The 22,672-nt window shown below is 49.1% G+C and overlaps 1 protein-coding gene across 1 annotated transcript in view; it reads left to right on the forward strand.

The window, feature by feature from the left end:
• The first annotated feature begins 7,043 nt into the window (after positions 1-7,043).
• Positions 7,044-22,672, forward strand: part of LOC121498238 (testis development related protein) — a 47,861-nt gene continuing 32,232 nt past the window's right edge. Inside the window, exons 1-2 of the mRNA XM_041768347.1 lie at positions 7,044-7,091; positions 7,691-7,884. Coding sequence (XP_041624281.1) covers positions 7,777-7,884 — 108 coding nt within the window. The 5' untranslated portion in view covers positions 7,044-7,091; positions 7,691-7,776. The remainder of the gene's footprint in view (positions 7,092-7,690; positions 7,885-22,672) is intronic.

The raw sequence follows: 22,672 nt of genomic DNA on the forward strand, positions 1-22,672 counted from the left end.
AGAATGCCGCCCAGACAGGGCCAAGCCGGGAAATGCAGAACGGAAGGAGCGGGCGGAGGCCGTGTGGACGGCTTGGGCTTCCGGACGTCCCCTGCCAGAGCTTTCTGAGCGCGCTGAGGCCGCCAGGGTCACTGCTTTATCCGAGTTTGGAATTTGCACAGAGTGGGAAGGTCAGCAGCCCCTGTCGATGGCTCTAATTATTATCCTGCTGTTTTTCTTCTTAAAAAAGATTTTAAAAAAAAATATGTAACATCTTAAAAAAATGACACATCCAATGGTGAGATGGGATTCACTCATGGGTCCGGGGAAGCCGGCGCTGCGGACCGTCAAGTCTACCTGGTTCTTCCACACAGGACGTCGTGGACACAGTGCAGAGGGGTGTTTCCTGCACTGCGGGGTGCGTCAGTGTGTGTGTGTGTGTGTGTGTGTGTGCGCGTGTGTGTGGGGTGTGCATGTGTGTAAGTCAAGGTGGGCAGAAGGCCCTGTACGTGTGTACCCTGCCCTGGGTGAGTCCTCACAGAAAGTGTCCCCATTTCAGCTTGAAGGAGGTCAGGACACACACCCCAAAAGTTGCTGCTTGACGACTTTGAGCAGAAAGCATTGGAAAAGCAGCCTGGAGAGGCTTTCCCTGAATGTCCCTCCTCTGCCTGAGGACAGACCCCCCACAGGAACCAGTTGTGACCAGTCACCTCCCTGGAGTCTGACCCACCCCAGGCTTTGTCACAGACGGCCACACTTCCCCAGTGCTCTCCCCAGGGCCCTGCGTCTCCTAAAGTCGTAACTCTCCCAGAAAGCCCCCCAACCCCGCCCCCGGTGAAGCAGCCAAGGCCCCAAACCCCTCTGCAGTCCAGGGTCGTGAACACATGCTCCACCTCTCCTGTCACCCTTCCTGTCTCAGGGTCCCAAGCTCTAGAGCCCAGGAGGGTGTGCAGTGGGGGGCCTTCCTCCTCTACAACTTCCTAAGACCCCAAAAAACGGTGGCCAGCTGTTCTAATGCCTGCCCCCCCAGGCCCTACCCTTCTCTGCCCATCTAAGGACAGTGTGCAGGCTCTGGGGCAGCTTTTACTGACTGGTGCCCACTGTCAGGACGGGTGAAAGCAGCAGGATTCCCACTGTCCTCTAGGGGATGCCCCCACTGCCCTGCTGCCTGACAGGGGCTGCCCCAGAGAAGGAAGGAGACCAATTCTGGTGGACTTGGTGCAGATGCAGAGCTTTCAGCTTGCTGCGGGCGTGGCCCAGGCGGTGGGCGGTGGGGGGTGAGGTGGGGCGGGGGTGGGGTGGGAGGTGTCTGCGGGGAGGGGGACCGGAGGCCAGGACAGCCCCGACCCGCATCCTGACCCGCCCCGCTCCCCACAGGCCTGCCCCAGCTCCATCTCCTGCTTGTTCTGATCTGGGTGTGGATGTGGATGCTCAGGGTGATCCTTCAGCAGGTCCTTGGATGCTGGCACTAGGGCCCCAGCACTAACTGTGCACCAGGCACGACTCCGAGGTCCCCCCAGCTACCCAAGGGGTAGCACCCAGGGTTACTCCAGTCCTACTTATGCATGAGGGACCCTCATCACAGAGCCAGCAGCTGGTGAAGCTGCCTCCCCAGGTGGGCTGCTTGGCTTACCTCCGCTATCTTGTCTGCCACAACAGCTTATTTAAAAATGCATGTTTCTGAGTTTCCGTATTTTAAAAATGTATACATATAACTAAATACAGAATAACCTTTTTAAATGATTGTAATTTAAAAAGGAATAAGGGACACCTAGGTGGCTCAGTGGTTGAAAGTCTGCCTTTGGCTCAGAGCTTGATCCCAGAGTCCAGGGATCAGATCCTACATCGGGCTCCCTGCATAGAGCCTGCTTCTCCTCCCTTTGCCTATGTCTCTGCCACTCTCTCTCTCTCTCTCTCTCTCTGTTTCTGTGAGTGTCTCTCATGAATGAATAAAATCTTTTAAAAAAATTAAAAATAAAAATAAAAAGATTAATATGGCTCCTGTTAGGTAAGATGTGGGCGATGATTCAGATGAGGCACCAGGCACATATGTGCTTTGGAAGCAAAGCCTCTGTGGTCAGAGAGGGCACCTCACCCTCTTCTTGGCACTGTCGTGTGTTATTACGCTCCCAACATCTCCTTTCCAGGAGTGACAAGAGGTGCTGGCCTTGGGTCTGGTGACAGAAGGGGCACACTTACTGAGCTTCGGTGACCATCCAGGCAGCCTGGAGGGAGGCGGCTTGGGGGCCAGGGGGTCAAGGCCCCTGTGCCCTCACACTTACTTTTGGGATAGAAGGGTGATCTCCCCTCTAACAGAGGCTGTGTCCCCATTCCTTGGCCCCTCTGTTTGAGACATGTGTGCTGAAGGTGGGAGGGGCTCCATCTGCATGACCACTGTGGGGGTCCAAGGCCCACACACGGAGAGGGAAGTAGGGTGTGCACCCCAGGAGCAGGTGGGGGAAGGAAGACACGAGGAGGAAGTGTTGGGGGCTGATGGCTCTGTCAGACCAACCTCACAGGCTTCTCACTGAGGGCTGAGGGCTAGCCAGGCCATCAGATTCACGGGGGGGGGGGGGGGGGGGGGAGGCATCTGCTGGGACACAGGATGGGGTCCCCCAGAGACCAGGCAACACAGGCCCCACAGGGCCGACACTAAAGGTGAGACACTGAAGGGTGAGACCTGGGAGGAGCCTCACTGCTCAGGGCTTGTGTTATAGGAGCACCAAGTCGGACTCAGGTCAGTAGGAGCAGGTGCTTTACAATATGCGTTCCCGTGGTTTGCCCAAAGTCACAGGCTTAGTAAATCAAGGGCAAAGTTATTTCTATTTGCAAAGGATTTTTTTTAACCCGAAAAACAGAACAGTGCCAAATCAGAAAACAAATTTCACATAAATACATATGTGAGTGTTTGTGATATTTTTGGTGTACATTATGTTTCATTGCAGGAATGTGAGTTTTTATATATTTGTCATCACTAGGTATATATTTGGATATAATTGCTGAGGTCACTGGAGGGTTTTTTACCTGAAACATAAGAAATAAATCAGAACAAATCAATCATTTGAGCCTGTTGTCAATTTTCTCTGTGCAAATTCTTTATAGAGATTTCTTAAAAATTCAAAACAGCAAATGCTCTGTGAACATATTGCATATGTAATTCATGCATATACAGTATATGATGTATATGGATTGTAAAAACTTCCGTCACTACAAAAATGGGATCTCCTCACTCAGTCCCGCAGCATCCTCCCCAGACATAACAGTGTGAAGGCTGCAACTGTCAGTTCCCACCTTTACTCCTACTCACACTGTTAGAATTAGTGGACCAAGCAGAGAGTATTTGTTTGGCATGGACTTTGTTCTCAGCACTGTGCTAGGAACGAATGTATGGGAGCTAGAGACGGTGTGACGGGGATAGACCGTTATTTTAATTTGTACCCGAAGTGAAGGAGCTGGGAGCACAGGCTGGCAGGCAAGCCTGCATCGGGGCTCCTGGGCCTTTGAGGACTGCATCCAAGACAGGAAACACAGCCCACTTCGATGGAAAACAGGATTTCCAAGTCGAGAGGACTGGCAGTCTGCTACCATCTCCGGCCTGGTCTAGGAACTCAGTCTCTCCTGAGGCAGCTCCTTTAGTCTCCAAATAATTTTGGTTGCTAGAAAGTTTTCTCACTTAAAATTAATTTTGCCACAATAACACCTCACCAAATTGAGCTTTCAGACAAGAATGGCAACCTTGACCGCTGATGGATTTTCAGGGGCTCTCTCAGTTCTTCCTCCTAAGGAGGGCTCAGTGCATGGAAGGTTCCTAACCACATCTCTCTGGATACAGAAATGAATTCTTGTGTGTAAAGCTGTCTTTTCGTGACCCGGGATTGTGTGAAGTGCACCACTTATAAAGTCTAATAGCATGACTTAATTGTATAAACATCATAAGGGAGTGAGTAAGTGGCCCAGGGGTCAGATTGCCAAAGGAGGTGGAGAGTGCTGCTCAGAGGTCCAGGATGCCCAAAGCTCCACACAGATGATGGCCACCTGTGATAACCACAGAAGATGACCACCACAGAAGATGGCACTCCTCTTGCCTGCTGCTCAGGCCTCCTCCTGGCCTTCCACCTCCTGCCACCCTGGAGATCCTGCCCTGCTTGCTCTCCTAGAAATAACCGCAAGTGCCGCTTAAACTATTCTGGAATGTAGCCTTTTGATCTATTAAGTCTGGCCTTCTCTGTGAGACCTTCCTGGATATGCGGGGGGTTACAGTGTCACAATGATTTTAAAAGCACCGAATCGTGGGTATAGCAAACTGAAAGGAAACCAGCAGTCTGAGCACAGGCCCCAGCCCCTCCTGCATGAATGAAAGGATCTGTGTTATTTGTTGAAGTGTTCTCAGTTGGTTTTCCATGTTTTGTTTGTAGTGTCCTTGAAAGCGCTGTGTTTGGATCCTGGCTTTGTTTTGTAACCTCTGCTTGATGGTGTTTGACTTTTCTCAGTGTTGTGTTTGCACCGTGTTTATTTTGACAGGCCCCCGTGGGACCGTGGGTGCAAACTCGCACCGTGTCCGTAGTACATGCCATCACCGCTGCCACATTGTCTATGTATGGCTGTTTCTTAAGACTTTCCAACCCGAAGGCCAAGCCTGTTTGACCTGGTTTGAAAAGGTGTGTGTACATATAAATTTTTAACATTCTTATATGTTCCCAGGAAGAAGTTCTTAAATTTAATCCCTACTGGTTATTCTTTAGTAAGTGTTCTGTGCTCTCACATGATTTTGTAATATTTGTGCTTGGTGACCCCAGAGATATTTGGGAGTGGGTGGAGTAGGTATGTGCATGACTGTTTTATCTCATGATCCTGGTGACCTACTGAGAATGTAAAGTGAGGATCTGTGGGTTTGTTGACACATGGTCTTACTTTCCAGGTAGCTGGCTACTATTTAAAATTTGGCTTATCCTGCTCAGCACCTCAGCCACTAACCCTGCAAGGGCCCCGTGCCTATCTCCAGTGGGTCTGTTCTTAAGGCTCTTGTAGACCTTTCCCAAAGACAGACTCAGATCTGCTTTTCATCTTAAATGTTCCGCTGCTAATCACTACTGGAAAAAACCCAAAAGTACCCTTGATTATTATTATTTGTAGTAAAGTTACAAACCTTAAGAAAGTGTTTACAAAAGCCTAGGATTCTGGATTCCTTTTATAAAATATATTTTTAAATTACTCAAATAATACACGAATCTGTATTTGGTGTGAAAATATAGGCAATATTGTAGTGCATAGAGTAAAAAGTTTCCCTATACAAATTAATTTGCTGGGTAGGAGAGTTTACACATTAGACTTTTGATAGCTATTCACAAAAAGATCAAATTTGCCTCTCAAAGTTTGAACCAGGAACACCTGGGTGGCTCAGCAGTTGAGCATCCGCCTTAGGCTCAGGGTGTGGTCTCCACGATCAAGTCATGCATTGGGCTCCCTGCAGGGTGCCTGCTTCTCCCTCTGCTTTTGTCTCAGCCTTTCTCTCTGTCTCTCATGAATAAATAAATAAAATCTTTTTAAAAATTCAATTTTAAAAAGTTTGTACCATTTACACTGTTGCCAGTAGCTGATGGGGGCTTCCTTACACTGTTCCTAACACTAGGTATGTCTTTATCAGTGTTTGTTCTACCCACTTTGATAGGCGGGTATCTTCTTATATTAAGTTTTAAATGTTAATTCCAGGGCAGCCCCGGTGGCTTAGCGGTTTGGCGCTGCCTTTGACCCAGGGCATGATCCTGGAGACCCAGGATGGAGTCCCCCGTCCGGCTTCCTGTGCGTGGAGCCTGATTCTCCCTCTGTGTCTCTGCCTCTGTGTCTCTCATGAATAAATAAATATTTTTAAAATAAATAAATGTTAATTCCAGTATAGTTAACATACTATTATGTTAGTTTCAAGTATACAATGTAGTGACTCAACAGTGCTGTGCTCCCCTTCATCCCTTCCCCCTACTCCACCCATCCCCCACCCACCTCCCTCTGGTGACCATCTGATTGTTCTGTTCGCTAGAGCTAACGTTGGTTTTTTGAGTTGCCATTTTTCTTTTGTTGTATTTTCTTCCCTTCTTAATTCCACATCATATGGCATTTGTCTTTCTCTGATTTTACTTAGCATCCATTGCTAGGTGGAGATCTTAATTTGGATTTCCCTGATCACAACCGGATTTGAGTATCTTTCTGTATTTCATGGTTTCGCTCTTTTCAGAGACAGGAATGCAAGTCACTTTGTACTCTGGAATGTGTGAAGAGTCTCTCCTACTTCTGACTTTCGGTAGAGGCAAGAGATCCTCTGCTTGCAGCTAGGTCCCCTGACTGTCCAGGCTGGGGCCCAGGCCAGTGGTCGTCACCTGGTCTTAGCTTAGATCAATCGCCTGTAACCTACACCACGTGTGGCACACCCACACATCTTGTCTGTCAATGGTCAAAGGGGCCTGAAAATCCTCTAGGTGCTCAGGCCCCAGAACCGCAGCGGGGCCTCGACGGGCTTCTGGAGTGCGAGGGGCCCAGGGCGGTCCTCCGAGGCCTGTGCACGGCCCAGGGTGGCTGCGGCTCGCGCGACTCTGACCGCCCTGCTGCTTTCCCTGGACCTCCTCCACCGTGGATCCTCCCGAAGCTGCCCCTGCCCTGTGGGGGCCTGCGTCCGGACACCGCCACCCGCCTCTGGGGGCCGAGGGCACAGCCCCAGCGCCAGGCTCCCGGTCCCGGGGCCCGCGCACACCTGCGCCGCGCACACCTGTCTCCGCGCACACGCGCCCCCGCGCACACCTGTCCCCCCGCACACCTGCCGGAGCCGGGGTCCGGGGCCCGGGGTGCAGGGGGGAAGGCCGCGCCCCGGGACCCCCGCAGCCCCGGCCCAGGCCTCCCGCAGGGGTCGCAGCAGCCCGCGCGCCGCCTTCCCTCTCGGGGCGGGAGCCCGGCGGGCAGAGGGCAGTGGGCATGCGCACTGCGCCCGCCCCGCGTCCGGCGGCCGTTGCCATGGCGACCGCAGCCTGGCCACCCCGGCTCCGCCCCCGCGCCGCCGCCCGCCGACCTGGCCGCGCCCCGCGCCCGGGGTGAGGGGTCGGCCCGGGTCCTAGGGAGGGTCGGGGGTGAGGCGGGGCCCCGGGAGGAGGGGCGGCCCGGCGTGGGGGTCCTGGGGTAAGGGGTCACCTCGGGGTGCGGAGGGCTCCAGGGGGAGGGGGTCCCAGGTGTGAGGGGGCCGAAGCGAGGGGGCGGTGCGGGGTGGGGAGTCCCGGGGGAGAGGGTCCGCTTGCAGGGGGGTCAGCCCGGGAGGCGGTGGCCGAGGGTGAGCAGTGGTCGGGGGTTGGGGGCCGGGATGGGGGCAATGAAGGTGAGGGGCGGGGGGCAGTTCGGGGTGACCGGGTCGCCGCAGGGGGCGGCGGTGAGCCCCTGGGGGCGGCGGCCGGGAGGGGCGGGGTCTGGGGAGGGGGCGGGGCCGCGGCGGGGAGGGGGCAGCGCGGGCCGGGGGCCGGGTCGGGGTCCCGGGCGGGGAGGGGGCGGCCGCCCAGGGTTGGGGGCCGTCGGGGGGAGCGGGGCGGGGTGCGGCTGCGGGGCCGGGGAGGCGGGGGCGGAGTGGGCCGGTGCGGGCGGGGTGGGCCTGCCCCCGCCCCCGCGCCCCCGCGCCCCCGCCCCCGCCGCCGCCGGCCCCGCCCCGCCCTGCCCCACTGGCCGCGTCCCGGTCCCGCAGGAGCCGCAGCCCTGAGCGTCCGCGCGCTGCGGGCCGGCCGAGGAGGGGCGCGCCTGGACGCACCGACCCCGGAGCCGCCCCGGAGCATGTGGAAGCTGAGCCGGAGCCGGGTGCTCTTGGACGAGCCCCCCGAGGAGGAGGACGGCCTGCAGGGGGGGGGGCCGCCCGCCGCCGCCGCCGCCGCGGCCGCGCAGGTAGGGGGAGGCCGGGCCGGGCCGCCCGGGGACGGGGAGGGGGAGGGGGAGGGGGAGGGGGAGGGGGCCGGGGCGGCGCTCCAGGACCGCACGCACAGGTGGCGCTGCGCAGGTGGGGCCCGGGCCGCGCCGCTGTGGGCCGTGCGGACCCTCCAAGTTCCCGGGCGCTGAGCCCACGTCCTCGGCGACCCCCAGCTCGGGAGCCCGGGGCAGCGCCTCGCATGCTGGCGGCTGCCCTCCTGCCCGGTGGACCTGCCCGCCGGGGCTGGGGGGCTCGGGGAGCTGGGGGGGCGCCGAGGGCCTGCCCGTGACCTGAGCAAGCGCTCGCAGACCGCAGGCTTGTTGGCACGAGTATTTCCTGCCCTTAAACCTTTGTCTGCAGGAAGAAGGCAGGTGTCCTTCGTACGGAGAAGGGGAAGAGCTGGGAGATATGCTTGGAATGCTCAGAATTTTTTAATTAAAAAGGATCCCAGGTGGAGCCTGCGTGCGGCACATATGTGCACCCCTCCCCCTGTCCAGTGCAGGGTTCTTTTTCTCGCCCTATGAAATTTAGGTCAAAACTCAGCTCCTTTTTTTTTTTTTTTTTTTTTAAATGACGTGGGTCATAAAATTTCTTTTTTGTTGTTGTTAAATGTTTGGAAAGTCCTGCCGCTGCGCAGACTTTTAGGAAGTGAATGATGACCGGTTATCTTTTGTGCAGAGGTCGTTGGGTCCCCACCTTGCAGCCTGCGGGAGTCCATCCCGGAGGCGGCCCTGGCTGACCCTGAACCGGGGCTGCGTCCCACCGGCCTGTCCCGGGGCCTCGGGGCCTCGGGGACGGTGTCAGCGCACATCCTGCCTATAACTTCTGTAACCCCGAAACCTGCGGACTGCCCCATCCCCATCCCCAGCTCTTGAGCCTACCGTTGGGGACTTCTGTGTTGTTTGCGCCAGTGGGGTTATTTAGCACCTACATCATTGTTACCGGTCACTCTAAAAATGTAAATCAATCCTTGCTGTGTTCTGCTTCCATGTCTCTTAAGGAGTCCTAAAACCCCATTTTCTTTTTTCTTACAGAATTGTCATCTTACTTAGCTCACAGTGTATTTTTTTTCCTGTTTTAATAGACTTCATTCTTTAGGTACCCCGCAAAGTTGAATGGAAAAGACAGAGCCCCCCCATACTCCGTGTCCCCGCACATCCACAGCCCCCGGCCACTGTCAACCTCCCGTTTGTTGTAGTCCGTGGCCTGCCATCATCCGGGAGTCCACCTGATGCACACTGGCGTTTACTCTTGGAGTGGTTCTTCTCGTGGATTTTGACAATGTAATATGAGATATATCCACCATCAGAGTACCCCACAGGATAATTTCACTACCCTAAAAAACTCCCCGTTCTCCTGACTCATCCCCCACCTTGTGTCCATGGTGTCGTCTTTTCCGGAAGGTCATAGAGTTAGAATCCTACAGGATGGCCTTCTCAGACGGGCTTCTCTTGTTTGGCAATATGTGTTCGCAGTTCCTCTGTCTCTTCTTGGCTTGAGAGCTCTTCTCTTTAGCCCTAACTGACATTTCATTGTCTGGTTGTACCACATATCCACCCCCTGCAGAAGGGTGTCGCGGTCATTTCCAGGTTTGGGCCCTTAGGAATGAGGCTGCTTGCTGTAAATACATCTGTGCAGGTATTTGTGTGGACATCAGGTTTTAACTCGGTTAAACACCCAAGAGGGACCGCTGTCCCCAGGGTAAGAAGTGGTTGAGTTTTGTGAGAAACTGCCACTGTCTGTGTCGGGCCAGAGGTGAGTGCGAGTCCCCGCCAGTCCCTCCTCGGCCTCGCCAGCACTCACTGTGCTCAGCGCCCTGGACGGGGCCTCTGATGGGCACACAGTGGGGTCTGGTCTGGTGGCTTCTCTGTGCCTTTCCCTGATGGTGCGGCATGTGGGGCAACAGTCCTTTATCAGAGATGTCTCCTTGAAATATTTTCTCTGAGTCCGTGGTCTGACTTCTTCTCCTGCCAGTGTCTTTCACACAGCAGAAGTTTAAAAAGTTTAGTTTTATTACTGCATTTTGGAAGTTTTTGATTTAAATGTAGTCCAGGTTGTCAGTTGTTGTTTTTTTTCTCATGGATTGTGTTTTTTGTGTAGTATCTCAGAAGTCATGGCTGTGCCCAGAGCCATTGGGGTTTTGTCCTGTGTTTTCTTCTGGGAGTGAGATGGGCTGTGTTTTTTGGGTTACTTTGTTAAGAGTGTGTGTGGCTTAGTGTGGAAACGCTTTGCTGTAGTAACTGTGATGGGTTAGTCATACTCCACATTGAGTTAATCCTGCAGGAGTGAAAAAAAAAAAAAATCCTGCAGGACGGTTCCTTCTTATCCCGAAGCCAGTTCTTCTTAGAGTTAAATTTTAAAATTCATGACAAGTCTACTGTAAAACTTCTGCCTACAAAATTTTATTTTAAAGTTAAAAGAAGTGGGAGTTAACAGTGGGGAGGGATTGGTGGATCTGTTCAGGCCAGCGACTCATTAGCTTTGTCTCCAGAAAGTCAGCGGCTGGGGGTGGGGGGGTGGGGGTGGTGCTGCCCTGCTCTCGGACCCCATTCGGTTGGCATTCCTGTCTGCCGGTCTGTTTCCCTGGAAATCCGGTCACATGGCTATAATCTGTGTTTTGTTTAAAAAGAAAAAAGTAGCTTAATGCTAAGTTTGAATAAGTTTGAGATGTGAGGTGTGCAAGGTCCGTTCTGGGATATAGGTAGCACTGAGCTGTTACCACGGTAGTTGTAACACCGAGGACAACCGCAGCTGCTCCTCTGCTGTTGGTCCCTGTTGTCATGAACAGGCACTTGATTGTATTAAAATCTAACAATAAGGTTTGTAAAGTGAATCAGTCATGGTGGTAGTTTAAGAGGCAAGTTTTCATGAGTCTCATGTTTATTTAAAAAAACATGTTATGCACGTAGTAGTAGATTTTTGGATGTTAAACGGTTAGCTTTAAACTTCTTCCCACCTTTCCCGTAGGAAGTCTTGTTGCTGTGTTGTATAGCGACCCGTGAGAAATATTTATGCACATACGTAAACGTATGTTCAAAATCATACATCTGCTCTCTGACTACAAGCCTCTCTGCATCCTAAATTGTCCTCTCAATAATATGTGTATTGCGGACCACTTCCTGTCTCAGTACTGTGGCCGAAAAGAATTTCAATTTTAAGGCTGCATAATATGAAATGTCAGAATTTAATGGGGTCTTTTCTGATGGATATTGAGGTTGCTGAGCCTTTTTAAAAACATCTACCTGTCAGTTTGATGCGTAGCAGAGAGGGAGGTTCAGAGAGGCTCCCCTAAAGGCAGTTGATATGGTTCTTTAGCTACATTGAGCTGGACTGTAAAGGGTCTTAGCTAGCTTTAAATGAATGCCTGTATTTTATTTTAAAGATTTTTTTTTAAATGAAGATTTTATTTAAGTCATCTCTATACCCAGCGTGGGGCTTGAACTCACAACCCTGAGATCAAGAGTCACACGCTGCACAGACTGAGCCAGCCAGATGCCCCTAAATTAATATTAATGCCTTTAAAAACAAACCTCAAAGAATGTTTGCAATATTTTCATGTTAATAATTTTAGGAGGGGATGCGCGGGGCGGGGGGGGGGTGCTCAGTCGGTAAAGCATCTGCCTTCTGCTCAGGTCATGATCCCGGGTCCTGGGATGGCGCCCCATGTCAGGCTCCCTGCTCAGTGCGGAGTCTGCTTTTCCCTCTGCCCCTCCCTGCTGCTCATGCTCTCTCTCTCATAGAAATAAATAAAATCTTTAAAAAAATTTTTTTGAAGAGGCTCACAAATATTCTACATGAAGGTATTCCCCTCTCCCTGCCCCTAAATCAGAGAACATTCTAGCTGTTTCTTAACCTGCTTTGGAGATAGGAAGAACCAAGGGCTGGCAAATCTTAGTTTCAGTGACACTAAAGTCATCTCTTGTGATGGTAGGAAGGCTCTTTGAAGCTTGCTGTGATGGAGTTTGGGAAGAAAGTAACCTAGGTAGTTACGAGTTCTCTGAACCCCTTGTTCAAAAGGTACGTGCTCTGAGGCCTCACATTCTCTCTGGGGGATGGAAGGTGTATTGGGAAGAGGTGAGCTTTTAGTGCAGAACGTGGGCTTTACCAACCGTTAAACACTTGCAATCATACTGATCTGTGAAGAGCTGCTTTCTTGTGTATGTGGTATATGCTTGTGTGGGTAGATTCACTTTTTAGGAAGTAATCCCCTGTTGATGACCTTTAGGAGGTTTACTTCTAGTCCGTTTCTGTTATAACATGGAACGAAAGTCACTTCACATGTCTGAGGATAAATTTCTAGAAGTGAAGCTACTGAGTCCAAGGGCATATACTTTTGTAATTTTGATAGATCCTCTCAGTAGCACATCTCAACTGGCAGTGGATGAGGGTATCTTTAACACTAGGCCTGCCAATATGATATAATGCACCGTTTACAAAATTTTAGATCTGTTGAGTGAAAAGTGGTATCTTTTTTTTTTTTTTTTAAGATTTTATTTATTTATTCATGAGAGAGAGAGAGAGAGAGAGAGAGATTGGCAGAGACACAGGCAGAGGGAGAAGCAGGCTCCATGCAGGGAGCCCGACGCGGGACTCCATCCCGGGACTCCAGGATCACATCCTGGGCCAAAGGCAGGCGCTAAACCTGCTGAGCCACCCAGGGATCCCTGAAAAGTGGTATCTTAATGTGGTTTTAACTTATGTTTCTCATGGATAATATTAAACAGCTTTTCATATGTTTACAAGACTAAATGAAGACTTCTGAAAACATCCTCACCAGTCGTGCTACCATGACATCAGATACATTAGACTATAGCCAGAATAATTGCATTTCCGTGAAAACACAGCCTGGTATTTCAGATTCTGATGTACCTTGACGGAGTCATGCCGCTGTCGCTTGTTAGCCAGGTGACCCGGTGCAAGCCCCTAGGCCTAGTGAAGCTTCAGTTTTGCTTTTGAACCGCAGGCTTGGGATAAGGATAAGCTAACACGAACACAGCTTAACACAGCTTGTCATCTGCTGTGTTAAAGGCCCTATTAGTAGCCCTAGACATGGGTTAGGTAGGGCCACTACTTGCCAGATGGGGAAACCAGCCACAAAACAGGACGGGGACTTGGAACGGCCTCACAGCTGTAGGTGGTGATCAGACATGAGGCAGTCTCCTCAGCACTCTTTCTGGTTCTGAGAATATGTGTTAGCATGCTAGGATGGACTTGTTGTCTGTGTTAATTCAGCTGGTGGGGTGCAGATTGACCGGGGTGCAGGGGGGACTCTATACGTCAGGACAGCTGGCTCTGTGATTTTAGTCACTTGATAGGTGACTAAACCTTAGAGAACACTTACTATTGATCTTCTTCAGAGTCACTCTGATTCTAGATGCACAGACAGCCCCACAGAGAAAGGATGTCATGTTCACTGCCATCCCCACCATCCCTACCAGCAAGAAGAGCACCAGGCACCTGGCTGGTGTGCATTGGTCCGCACTTGTGAGATGAACCGGGTAGTCGCAGGGTTTTCAGGGAGCCCCAGCACCTGTGATAACTGCTGCGTTGTGGTGAGTGAGGCCCTGGGGAGTCCTCAAACATGATTCATTTCCACTGGGTCTGGAAGGATGAATAGGAGTTCTCCAGCCTCTGGAGATCGGATTCGTGTCTAGATGCAGATTCATTTGGGGGAAGCAAACATGTCTCTGTAGGGCTAGTCTTGTTGGACACCGACAGGAGCCGAATCAGGTTTAGTGAGCAGCACTACTTCTGTCAAATATGAGTAAGTGAGGGTTATCTCAGGGAGGGGGAAGAGGAGTCAGAGCTGGGGAAAGGTAAATCAGTCCTCCCCCCTCGATTCAGTTAACTCATCACAGAGTTTGAGGACTCTTACTTTGGTGCTACCTAACAACAACAACAAAACAAAAATTTTCTAGTAGACACGTCAAAAAAATTTTTAAAGGTGAAATTAGTTTCAGTGCAGTTTTCTAAACCAAAGTATTAATTATATTAATATGTAAGCAATATAAAAATTTGTGTGGGGCACCTGGGCGGCTCAGTTGGTGAAGCGTCCGGCTCTTGATTTTGGCTCAGGTCATGCATGATCTCAGGGTCGTGGGATCGAGTACCCCTCTGTGCTCAGTGGGGAATCTGCTTGAGGACTGCTTTCTCCCTCTGGTTCTCCCCCACTTGCCTACATGCTCACTCTTCACACGTGTGCTCTCTCAAATAAATAAATCTTTAAAAAAATTTTACATTGATTAGCATGTCTCAATTTGGATGTTAGCATTTCATCAAAAATACTTGATAAATATTTAGATTTTATAAAATTTGCAGTTAAAAACGTAGATTTTCTTATCCAAACACACTTAAAACTTTTCCAGTAGCTGAGTTGAGTATGTTTTTATTTTATTTTATTTTATTTTATTTTATATTTTATTTTATTTTATTTTATTTTATTTTATTTTATTTTATTTTGAGTTGAGTATGTTTTTAGATTGACATTTAGATCACTAGAAATGCAGTTCCTCAGTTGTGCTAGCCTGTGCAGCTAGGGTTGTGAGTGGACAGCATGGCTCCCAAATTCGCCCACATTCAGATGACCCCGGCCAACAGGGCCAGCAGGTTCTGGTGCTTGCTGGCCCCTGGGGCCTCCCAGTACTTAGCCAGGCAGGTCCTGAGGCCGAGGCCCTGTCCCTTAGCACAGTGAGTGATGTGAGGACAAATGATTTGGGCTTGATGTCGGGCCCCCTGGGCCCTGGCCTACTACTGTGTATGATGTTCACCTAGAAATGCTAGTGTTAAGCATTTAGATGAAAACTGTTACTCCTCTAAGAGTTTAAAGTCCTAATTGGTAAGTTTTACTTTCACTGTTTTTTTTACTAGAGTTTAAGGTAGCATGACTTAGAATATTCTTGAGTAACCCCCACTTCGTGTCCCATTGGCATTGGGCTGTGTGGGTTTCAGCATGAGACGAGTTGGGAGTGACCAAGCAGAGTGCCCGTGGGCTGCATCTCCCTGCGCCCAGGCCTTCCTCAGGGGACCCCACAGCTGAGTCACGAGGGACAAAGACCCAGTGGGGAGCACGGCCTTCTTTGCCTTACATCTGGGTTTGGGGTTAAAGTGGGTTGTAGGGGCTAATCAACCCCAGTTTTAGGAATAAAGACCAAAGACTGAAGGTCAGGAGGGCTCTCACCTGTTACTTAAGAATGAATCCAGGTCCAGACTAGGGGCAGCCACAAGAACTTGGTGCCTTTGCTGATTTCCTATATGTCCGTGGCAGGCGGATTGTTTTGCTTGCGTTTCATCACACGTTGAGTGAGCTCTCCTTGGCCTTAGGGGTGTGGGTAGTCAGAAACCTGAGTTTTCACCCCCGAAAGTCTTCTCACCTGTGCTTACCCAGATGCTGAGGACAGGGGGACCGAGGTGGCGGGGCAGAAGCAAGGTAAGCACACACGGAGGTGGGCTTTTCACGTCCCAGGATGCTAATGCGTGTTCTGTAAGGGAAGAAAACTGGGTTAGCTTCGAGTCTTGTAGGTGGGAGTATGGTACTCTGGATGAATTCCTTACTGTCTAACCTCAGTGGCTGAGAGTAATTGCTTCTAGTGTTTGGAAGCTATTTTGAATCCTCTTGTGGGCTTGTTGTGGTATGCAGGAAGTGGAATACTTAATAGAGATGTTTTTAGAAATAGGTGACTGTCTCAGTTTGGGGGATAAATGCCAGCTCCTGCCATGTGTCGGGTACTGTGGTGCTGAGCACTGTACGTGCATTATTGCCAATCCCCACGGTAACCCTGCAACGGGGCGCAGTCCTCGTGCCTCGCCGATTCGGGACTTACCTGTAGGGGGACCCTCACGTGAGCCGCTCCTGGCCCCGCCGTCTCAGCCCAGCTTGCACACCGCTCAACAAGCCCCGTCTCTGCAGCCTTGCTGGCGCCTGTTTGCAGTTGTTTTGTACCTGGTATTGGTGAATTTGCCCTTGTGAACGGCCCCCAAGCAGAGCGTGGAAGTGCTGCCCAGTGTTCCTTGGGGCTGGAAGGCTGCCGTGGGCCTTACGGAGAAAACACTCATGAAACAAGCTTTGTTCAGGTGCGAGTTCAGTGCTAATGAATCAGTACACATGAAGTAAGTGTCCGTTTGCAGAACACCCACAAACAAGGTTATGTGTTAGTTGATTGATGGAAATGTGACCAGAGGCGCACAGAAACCTGACCCTATCTTTCTCCTAAGAACAGTGATTCAGGAGTTGTAATTCAGTGCTCAAGGCCACTTTTACTACAGCGCTACCTCCAACAATGACAATTGACAGTATTTGACATTCAGGGAATTCAGGGAGGCTAAAACCTCGTGTAAAGTTGTGTAGTCACAAACAGGAATTTGAACCCAGGTTTCTCTGGGGTGTATTTATATATGTGTAGAAGGGTGTGTGTGTGTATGTGTACACAGTGTATATATATATATATATATATACACACACACACACATATATATATATACACTTACATATGTACTATATATAGTATACAGATGTATATACTATATATATATATAAGTATATATACACACACACACACACGCATACTTTTTTCTAAGTAGGCCCCACACCCAGAGTGGGGCTGGAACTCACGACTCTACCCATGGAGCCAGCCAGGTGCTCAGAGTGTATGTTTTTTACTACACTGTGTCTCTTATTTGGTTATCATAAACTTGTGATACCACTTTTTTTTTTCATTTTCCAAATATCGATACTTTATATAAAGAAACACTTTAGGGTTTCAGTGATGAATGCCTTAGGGAAACAGTGGTGACACTGCTCTGGCTCCTGTCCCTGCATATAGCACAGCTTGCTTTTGTGGTACCTAAGTTTTGTACCACTTGAGTGTTCATAGAAGTCCTCCGTGGGTGGTAAGCCGTCCTCTGGTGAGTTAGCAGGTGAGAAGCGTAGGCCATGGTGAGAAAAGTGCTGTCATGTGGACTCTGTACACCACTTTCTTTTTACTTATTTGAGGAGGAACAGCTAGAATTTAAAGTGGCTCTTGAGGAAGGATTTCGCCAAAGGCACAGCAAATGCGGTTGAACTGGCAGGAGAAGTTTGTATGGTGGAGACCTGGGAAATCCCCATTAAGGAGTTCAGATTTTGCCTTTTAGGTACATATTAAAGATTTATGATGTACAGGGAATACTTGTCTAAGGAGGAGGGACTAGAGGCAAATGCAGGTAAAATAGGTCGGATTCTAGAGTGGCTGCCCGGATGTGAAAGGAGAGCAGAGTAGTCAGGCCGGAAGAAGTGAGCTTGCCCAGGTGCGTCACGGGAGTCTGTGCCTTGGGAGGTGAAGGTCGAGGCCTGAGGGGTGGCTGGAGAGATCAGGACCAAGATGTCACCTCTAAGAGCAACAGGGAAGTCCGAGGGCAACGTGGCTTTAGGAGCAGTAGGATGACACATCTGATTGCCAACTGAAGCGCCTAGTGGGTGACGTGGTGAGGGCGGACACGCTGAAATGCTCATCATTTATAGCACGATCAGGACTCCGCAGGGACCCGCTCTCCACTTCAGAACTCGTAATTTGATCGATAAGTTCACCGGGAACCAGGGAAAAGCAGTACATAGCAAGGCGTGTTGACAAAGTCCTTGTCAGATCCGGGTCTCAGTTGTGTCACCAAGCTTGTGAAGTGAGGCAAATAGCTATTCTGCATCCTAAACCTTGTTACTGTAAAGGGCCAGAGAGTAAATAGTTGAAGTTTTTCTGTGGCCACATGGTCTCTGTCATCTGTCACTACAGCTTTGCAGTTGTAGCTGACAAACAGCTATAGAGTGTATGTAAATGAATGAGCTTGGGTGTTCCAATAAAACTTTATTTACAAAAACAACTGGGTCAGTCTGCAGGCCATTATTTGCTAATCTCTATTTTTATTTTCATTTTATTGATGTATAGTTGATATAAAATATTATATTAGTTTCAGGTGTACAGCATACTGATTCAGCATTTCTGTATATTGTGGCATGATCACTGTGCTGTATATCACACCCTCTTGTCTTAATATTTTATAATTGGAAGTTTATACCTCTTCTTCCCTCCCCATTTGTCCCATGGCAATCGACAGATTGTTCTTTGTATCTATGAGTCTGTTTCTATTTGCTCATTCTTTTTTTCCTTTCTTTTTTTTTTTTTTTAAGATTCCAGATTAGAAGTAATATCATACGGTCTTTTTCTGACATTTCACTTAGCATAATATGCTGTAGGTCCATCCATGTTGCTGGAAATGACAAGATTTCATTCCTTTTTTATAGCTGAGTGATACTCCATTGTGTGTGTGTGAGTACACCCACATCACATCATCTTACGCATTCATTCATCAGTGTAGACTTGGGTTGCCTCTGTATCTCGGCCATCGTAAATAATGCCACAGTGAACATCAGGTACATGTGTCTTCTTAGAGGTACGTTATACTTATATAAATAAACTTATTTATTCATTATTAATCATTATAAAGGATAAAACTCAGAAACACCCACGGGGAAGAGATGAGTGGGCAAGGTATAGGGAGAGGGGTTCAGGGCTTCCGTGCCCTCTCTGGGCATGCCATCTTCCTAGCAGGAGGATATGATCACCAACCTGGAAGCTCCCCAGACACTGTCATTTAGGAGGTTTTATGGAGGTTCCATTACCGAGCATGATAGATTAAATCACTGGCCAGTTTCCAGGGCTTTCCCTCCTGTCGGTCAGGGGAGGGGATGGTGGCTGGTTTTCTGGTGACCAGTCCTATCTAGCCCCCTCCCCAGCCATATCATTAGCATACAAAAGGCTGTAAATTCCAAGGGTTTTAAAAGCTTGTGCCAGGAAACCGGGACAAAGACCAAATATTTTTTACTCTGCCACACCCAGTATTTGACATAAATATGTATGAACTTCAAATTAGACATTTTATCAAGATCGGTAAATGATTTAAGAAATTTAAAAAATGATAAAATGTCTGTATTTCTCTTTGTTTTTCCCCCTCTTGCTTTTATGCCTAGAAAGGCATTTCCTTCCCTGAGATCAAATTCTTTTAGTTCCTTTATGGCTTCATTTAAAAGGAATAACTCTTTCATCGGGGTGGTATTTATTTTGCTGTCCACTGTATAAATAAGGATTTAACTTTTTCCCCCTCAAAATAGATTACCAGTTATTTTAAATCCATTAAAAAATTATTATTTTATCCTCTTTTTGATGCCACTTCACTGTGTACTGAAATCACTATATGTTGGGGCCTGTTCTCTGGAGTTCTGTGTGTTCTTGGCCTCTTCCTGCGTTTACTAACTGGGGCTCCGAGGTACCTATTAGACTTGAAAATGTCTGTCCTTTTCACTTTTTAACTGGTGTGTCATTGAGCCGGGTTTCTATTCTCTTTTTTGTCTTTAATAGGCTTTATTTATGGGGGGGGGGGGTTGCAGTTTTAGATTCAGAACAGAACTGAGGGGAAGGTGCAGGCATTTCCAACAGGCTGCACCCTGCCAGCCTCCCCACCATCACCATCCCCACTGATCCGATGAACCTGTGTGGACGTGTCGTCATCACCCAGAGCCCACGATCTACATCAGGGTCACTCCTGGCAGTGCACGCTCTGTGGGTTTGGATGTGTGTGTGATGATGTGTGTCCACCACTGTGGTACCATATAAAGTAGACTCACTGCCCTAAACCCTCTATGCTCTGCCTGTTTCTCTCCTATCCCTAGCCTCTGGGAACCATTCATCCAACTGCCTCTGTAGTGTTACCTTTTCCAGAATGCCGTCTAGTTGGAATCATGCCTGCTGTGTGTCGTTTTTCAGATTGATTTCTTTCACTTAGTGTCAGATTGACACTCCTCCATATCTTTTCATGGCTTGAAGGCTCCTTTCTTTTTAGTGTCTGGATAGACCACAGTTTATTTATCAGCTCAGCAACTGAAGGGCATCTTGATTTGCTTCCAAGTTTTAGAAATTATGAATGAAGCTGTTATAAACACTCATGTGCAGGTTTTTGAGTGGAGATAATCTTTTGACTTGTTTGGGTAAATATTAAGGAGTGCAGCTGCTGGATTGTAGGGTGAGAGTCTGTTTAGTTTTGTAAGAAGCCGCTACACTGTCTTCCAAAGCGACTGTACCATTCTGCATTCCCACCAGCAGTGAGCGCGAGCTGTTGGTGCACATCTCCACCTGCGCTTGGTGTTTGGAAATGTTCTCCGTTTTGACGGGTCTAACTGTTGTATAGTGGTATGTCATTGTAATTTACAGTTCCCTGATGACAAAAATAGGATATTTTTTTTTAAGATTTATTTATTTATTCATGAGAGACACAGACTGAGAGAGGCAGAGATACAGGCAGAGGGAAAAGCAGGCTCCTCACAGGGAGCCCGATGTGGGACTCGATCCCGGATCCCAGGATCACAACCAGAGCCGAAGGCAGGCACCCAACTGCTGAGCCTCCCAGGCGTCCCGACATACGATATTGGCCACCTTATGCTTATCCACCGTCTGTAGATCCATAGTTAGTGTGTAATATTTTCATTGAAATAAATGTGCCATGTGTCCTCTACTGTTGATGAGCACACCGGCCCCGCTAAGACTGGATGCCAGTTAGCGCTGCCTTCTTTATTACTTCTGTTCGCACACAGAAGTGGGAACCAGTCTTGTTTTTGTATGAGAAATAGGAATTTACCTTTTTAGTTTTGCTCTGTATATCTTCTTTGATGAGATGCTTGTTCAAGTCTTTTGCCCATTTTTAAATTGGGTTTTCATTTTTTTTCTTGTTTACTTTTAAGAGTTCTTTGTATGTTTTGGACAATAGTCCTTTGTCAGGTATGTCTTTTGTGAGTATTTTCTTTCAGTCTGTGGATTTTCCTCTCCTTCTCCTGAATTTTATCTTTGTTCTTGTGTCCTGCCCTCCTGGGGGCCATGGCGCGGTGCCGGTGTTGGCAGTAGCTGACTGTGTCTCAGGAGACCTGGGGGAGCGCAATGGCCTGGATCTGGGTCTTCTGAGGCCTGTGTGACCTGGGGCCACCACAGATCTCGTCCTCCATTCCACCGCAAAGTCACCCTACCAGGCCGGCAGAGTAGTGTAGGAAGAAATAATGTTTTTCACTGTCATCTGCCATTTCCAAAGGTGATTTTATCATCATCATTTACTCAAGTCTTCTTTTTAATATAATTGGTTAAGAGTATATGCAACTTTTTAAAAATATTTTTTAATGTTTTTTTGAGTGGCTTTTTTCCTGTTGTCTTTAATTGTAATAAAGCTACTTTTTCTATTTAGCCATTTCCTTAGGTCTAATGGTTCTTCACTTGATGCTTTTCCATTTTTTCATTATATAGTCTCAATAATAATAATTGTAATTCCGCTTCCAGTAGTTTTAACACATTTCTGCTTTATGCCTTGTACTGATTAGAACTTAGAGAATAATACTGAGTAAATAATGCTAGAGGGCTGTTACATGTTCCTTCTGACTACTCTGGGCTATGCTGGCTAGAATGTCACTTACTTGGATAGGACTTTAAACATGCTAATATATATGCTGCCTTGATAATAGTGACACTAGTAGTTCAATTCAGAGAGAGATTTCATAGTATTACAGATACAGGTTTTGTTTTTGTTTTTTACTGTCCCAGGGATTGGTTAGTGAGTATTTAAAAACCCTAGAAAGTGTATGTCAGAGAAAATGCTTAGAGTGAGGATGAATTGGGGAGGGAGCAGTGTGTCACTGGTCAGAGGTCACTGCCCTTGGGCTCCTGAACTTCAGGCCGAGGACAGGTCCCACCATGCTTCCAAGCGGCTAATTTTGGCCCTGAAGCCTGACCTGCATTCCCAGGATTGATGGTGTCTTTACTCAGACCTATTAGCTAAAACATAATAAATTCTGAATTGTAAACTTCTCCCTTTTCTAGATTTTTGTTTCTGGGTAAATTCCATCAAGTTTCAGTCCTTTCATTTTACAAAACGACAAACTTCATTTTCAGGTCACTCTTCCCCCTTAGGAATGAACTCTGTCCTGCCCCCTGGTGTCAGCTACAAAGGGGAGGGTGGGAGCAGGCTGCGGGGGGGCCACGATGTCTGGCTCCCTGAGCCTGTGCTCTCAGGTAACACGCTTCCCCTGCTCTTTGGGGCCTACCAGTCTCCCTACCCTTGGTGCTCCAAGGAGAGTGCTGAATAAGGAATGGAGTTGATTGGGGAGGGGAGGAGAAAGGGCTTAAGGGTCCATTTTACTGATATATTCCATCAGTCATGGTGTGGCTTTGTAGGTAAGTGGGATTCTTCATATGTCCACACATTTGGGCTAACGTACTGTTTTCCTGGAGTCAACACATTTGTCAGAGGCGTCTTGATCTCTGGATTGGGACAGAGAAGGTTGATCTAGAGCAACAATGAGTATGGCAACCTCTAGCTCCCCAGTGTGGTAGTTTTATGTGATCTACATAGCCCTCCTGCTCCTGGTGTGTCATGGGCATGTATGTGGGATCCAGAGCAGCCTTGGGGGGCCTCCCACCCCTCGTGTGTCATGGGAGAGTGTGTATGGGATCCAGAGTGGCCTTGGGGGGCCTCCCGCCCCTGGTGTGTCATGGGAGAGTGCGTGTGGGATCCAGAGCGGCCTTGGGGGGCCTCCCACCCCTGGTGTGTCATGGGAGAGTGCATGTGGGATCCAGAGAGGCCCTGGGGGCCTTTCCGCTCCTAGTATGTCATGGGAGTGTGTGTGGGATCCAGAGAGGCCTTGGGGGCCTTCCCGCTCCTAGTGTGTCATGGGAGTGTGTGGGATCCAGAGAGGCCTTGGTGGCC

The sequence above is a fragment of the Vulpes lagopus genome, chromosome 8 (genome assembly GCF_018345385.1).
Source record: "Vulpes lagopus strain Blue_001 chromosome 8, ASM1834538v1, whole genome shotgun sequence".
In the NCBI taxonomy this organism is placed as follows: domain Eukaryota; kingdom Metazoa; phylum Chordata; class Mammalia; order Carnivora; family Canidae; genus Vulpes; species Vulpes lagopus.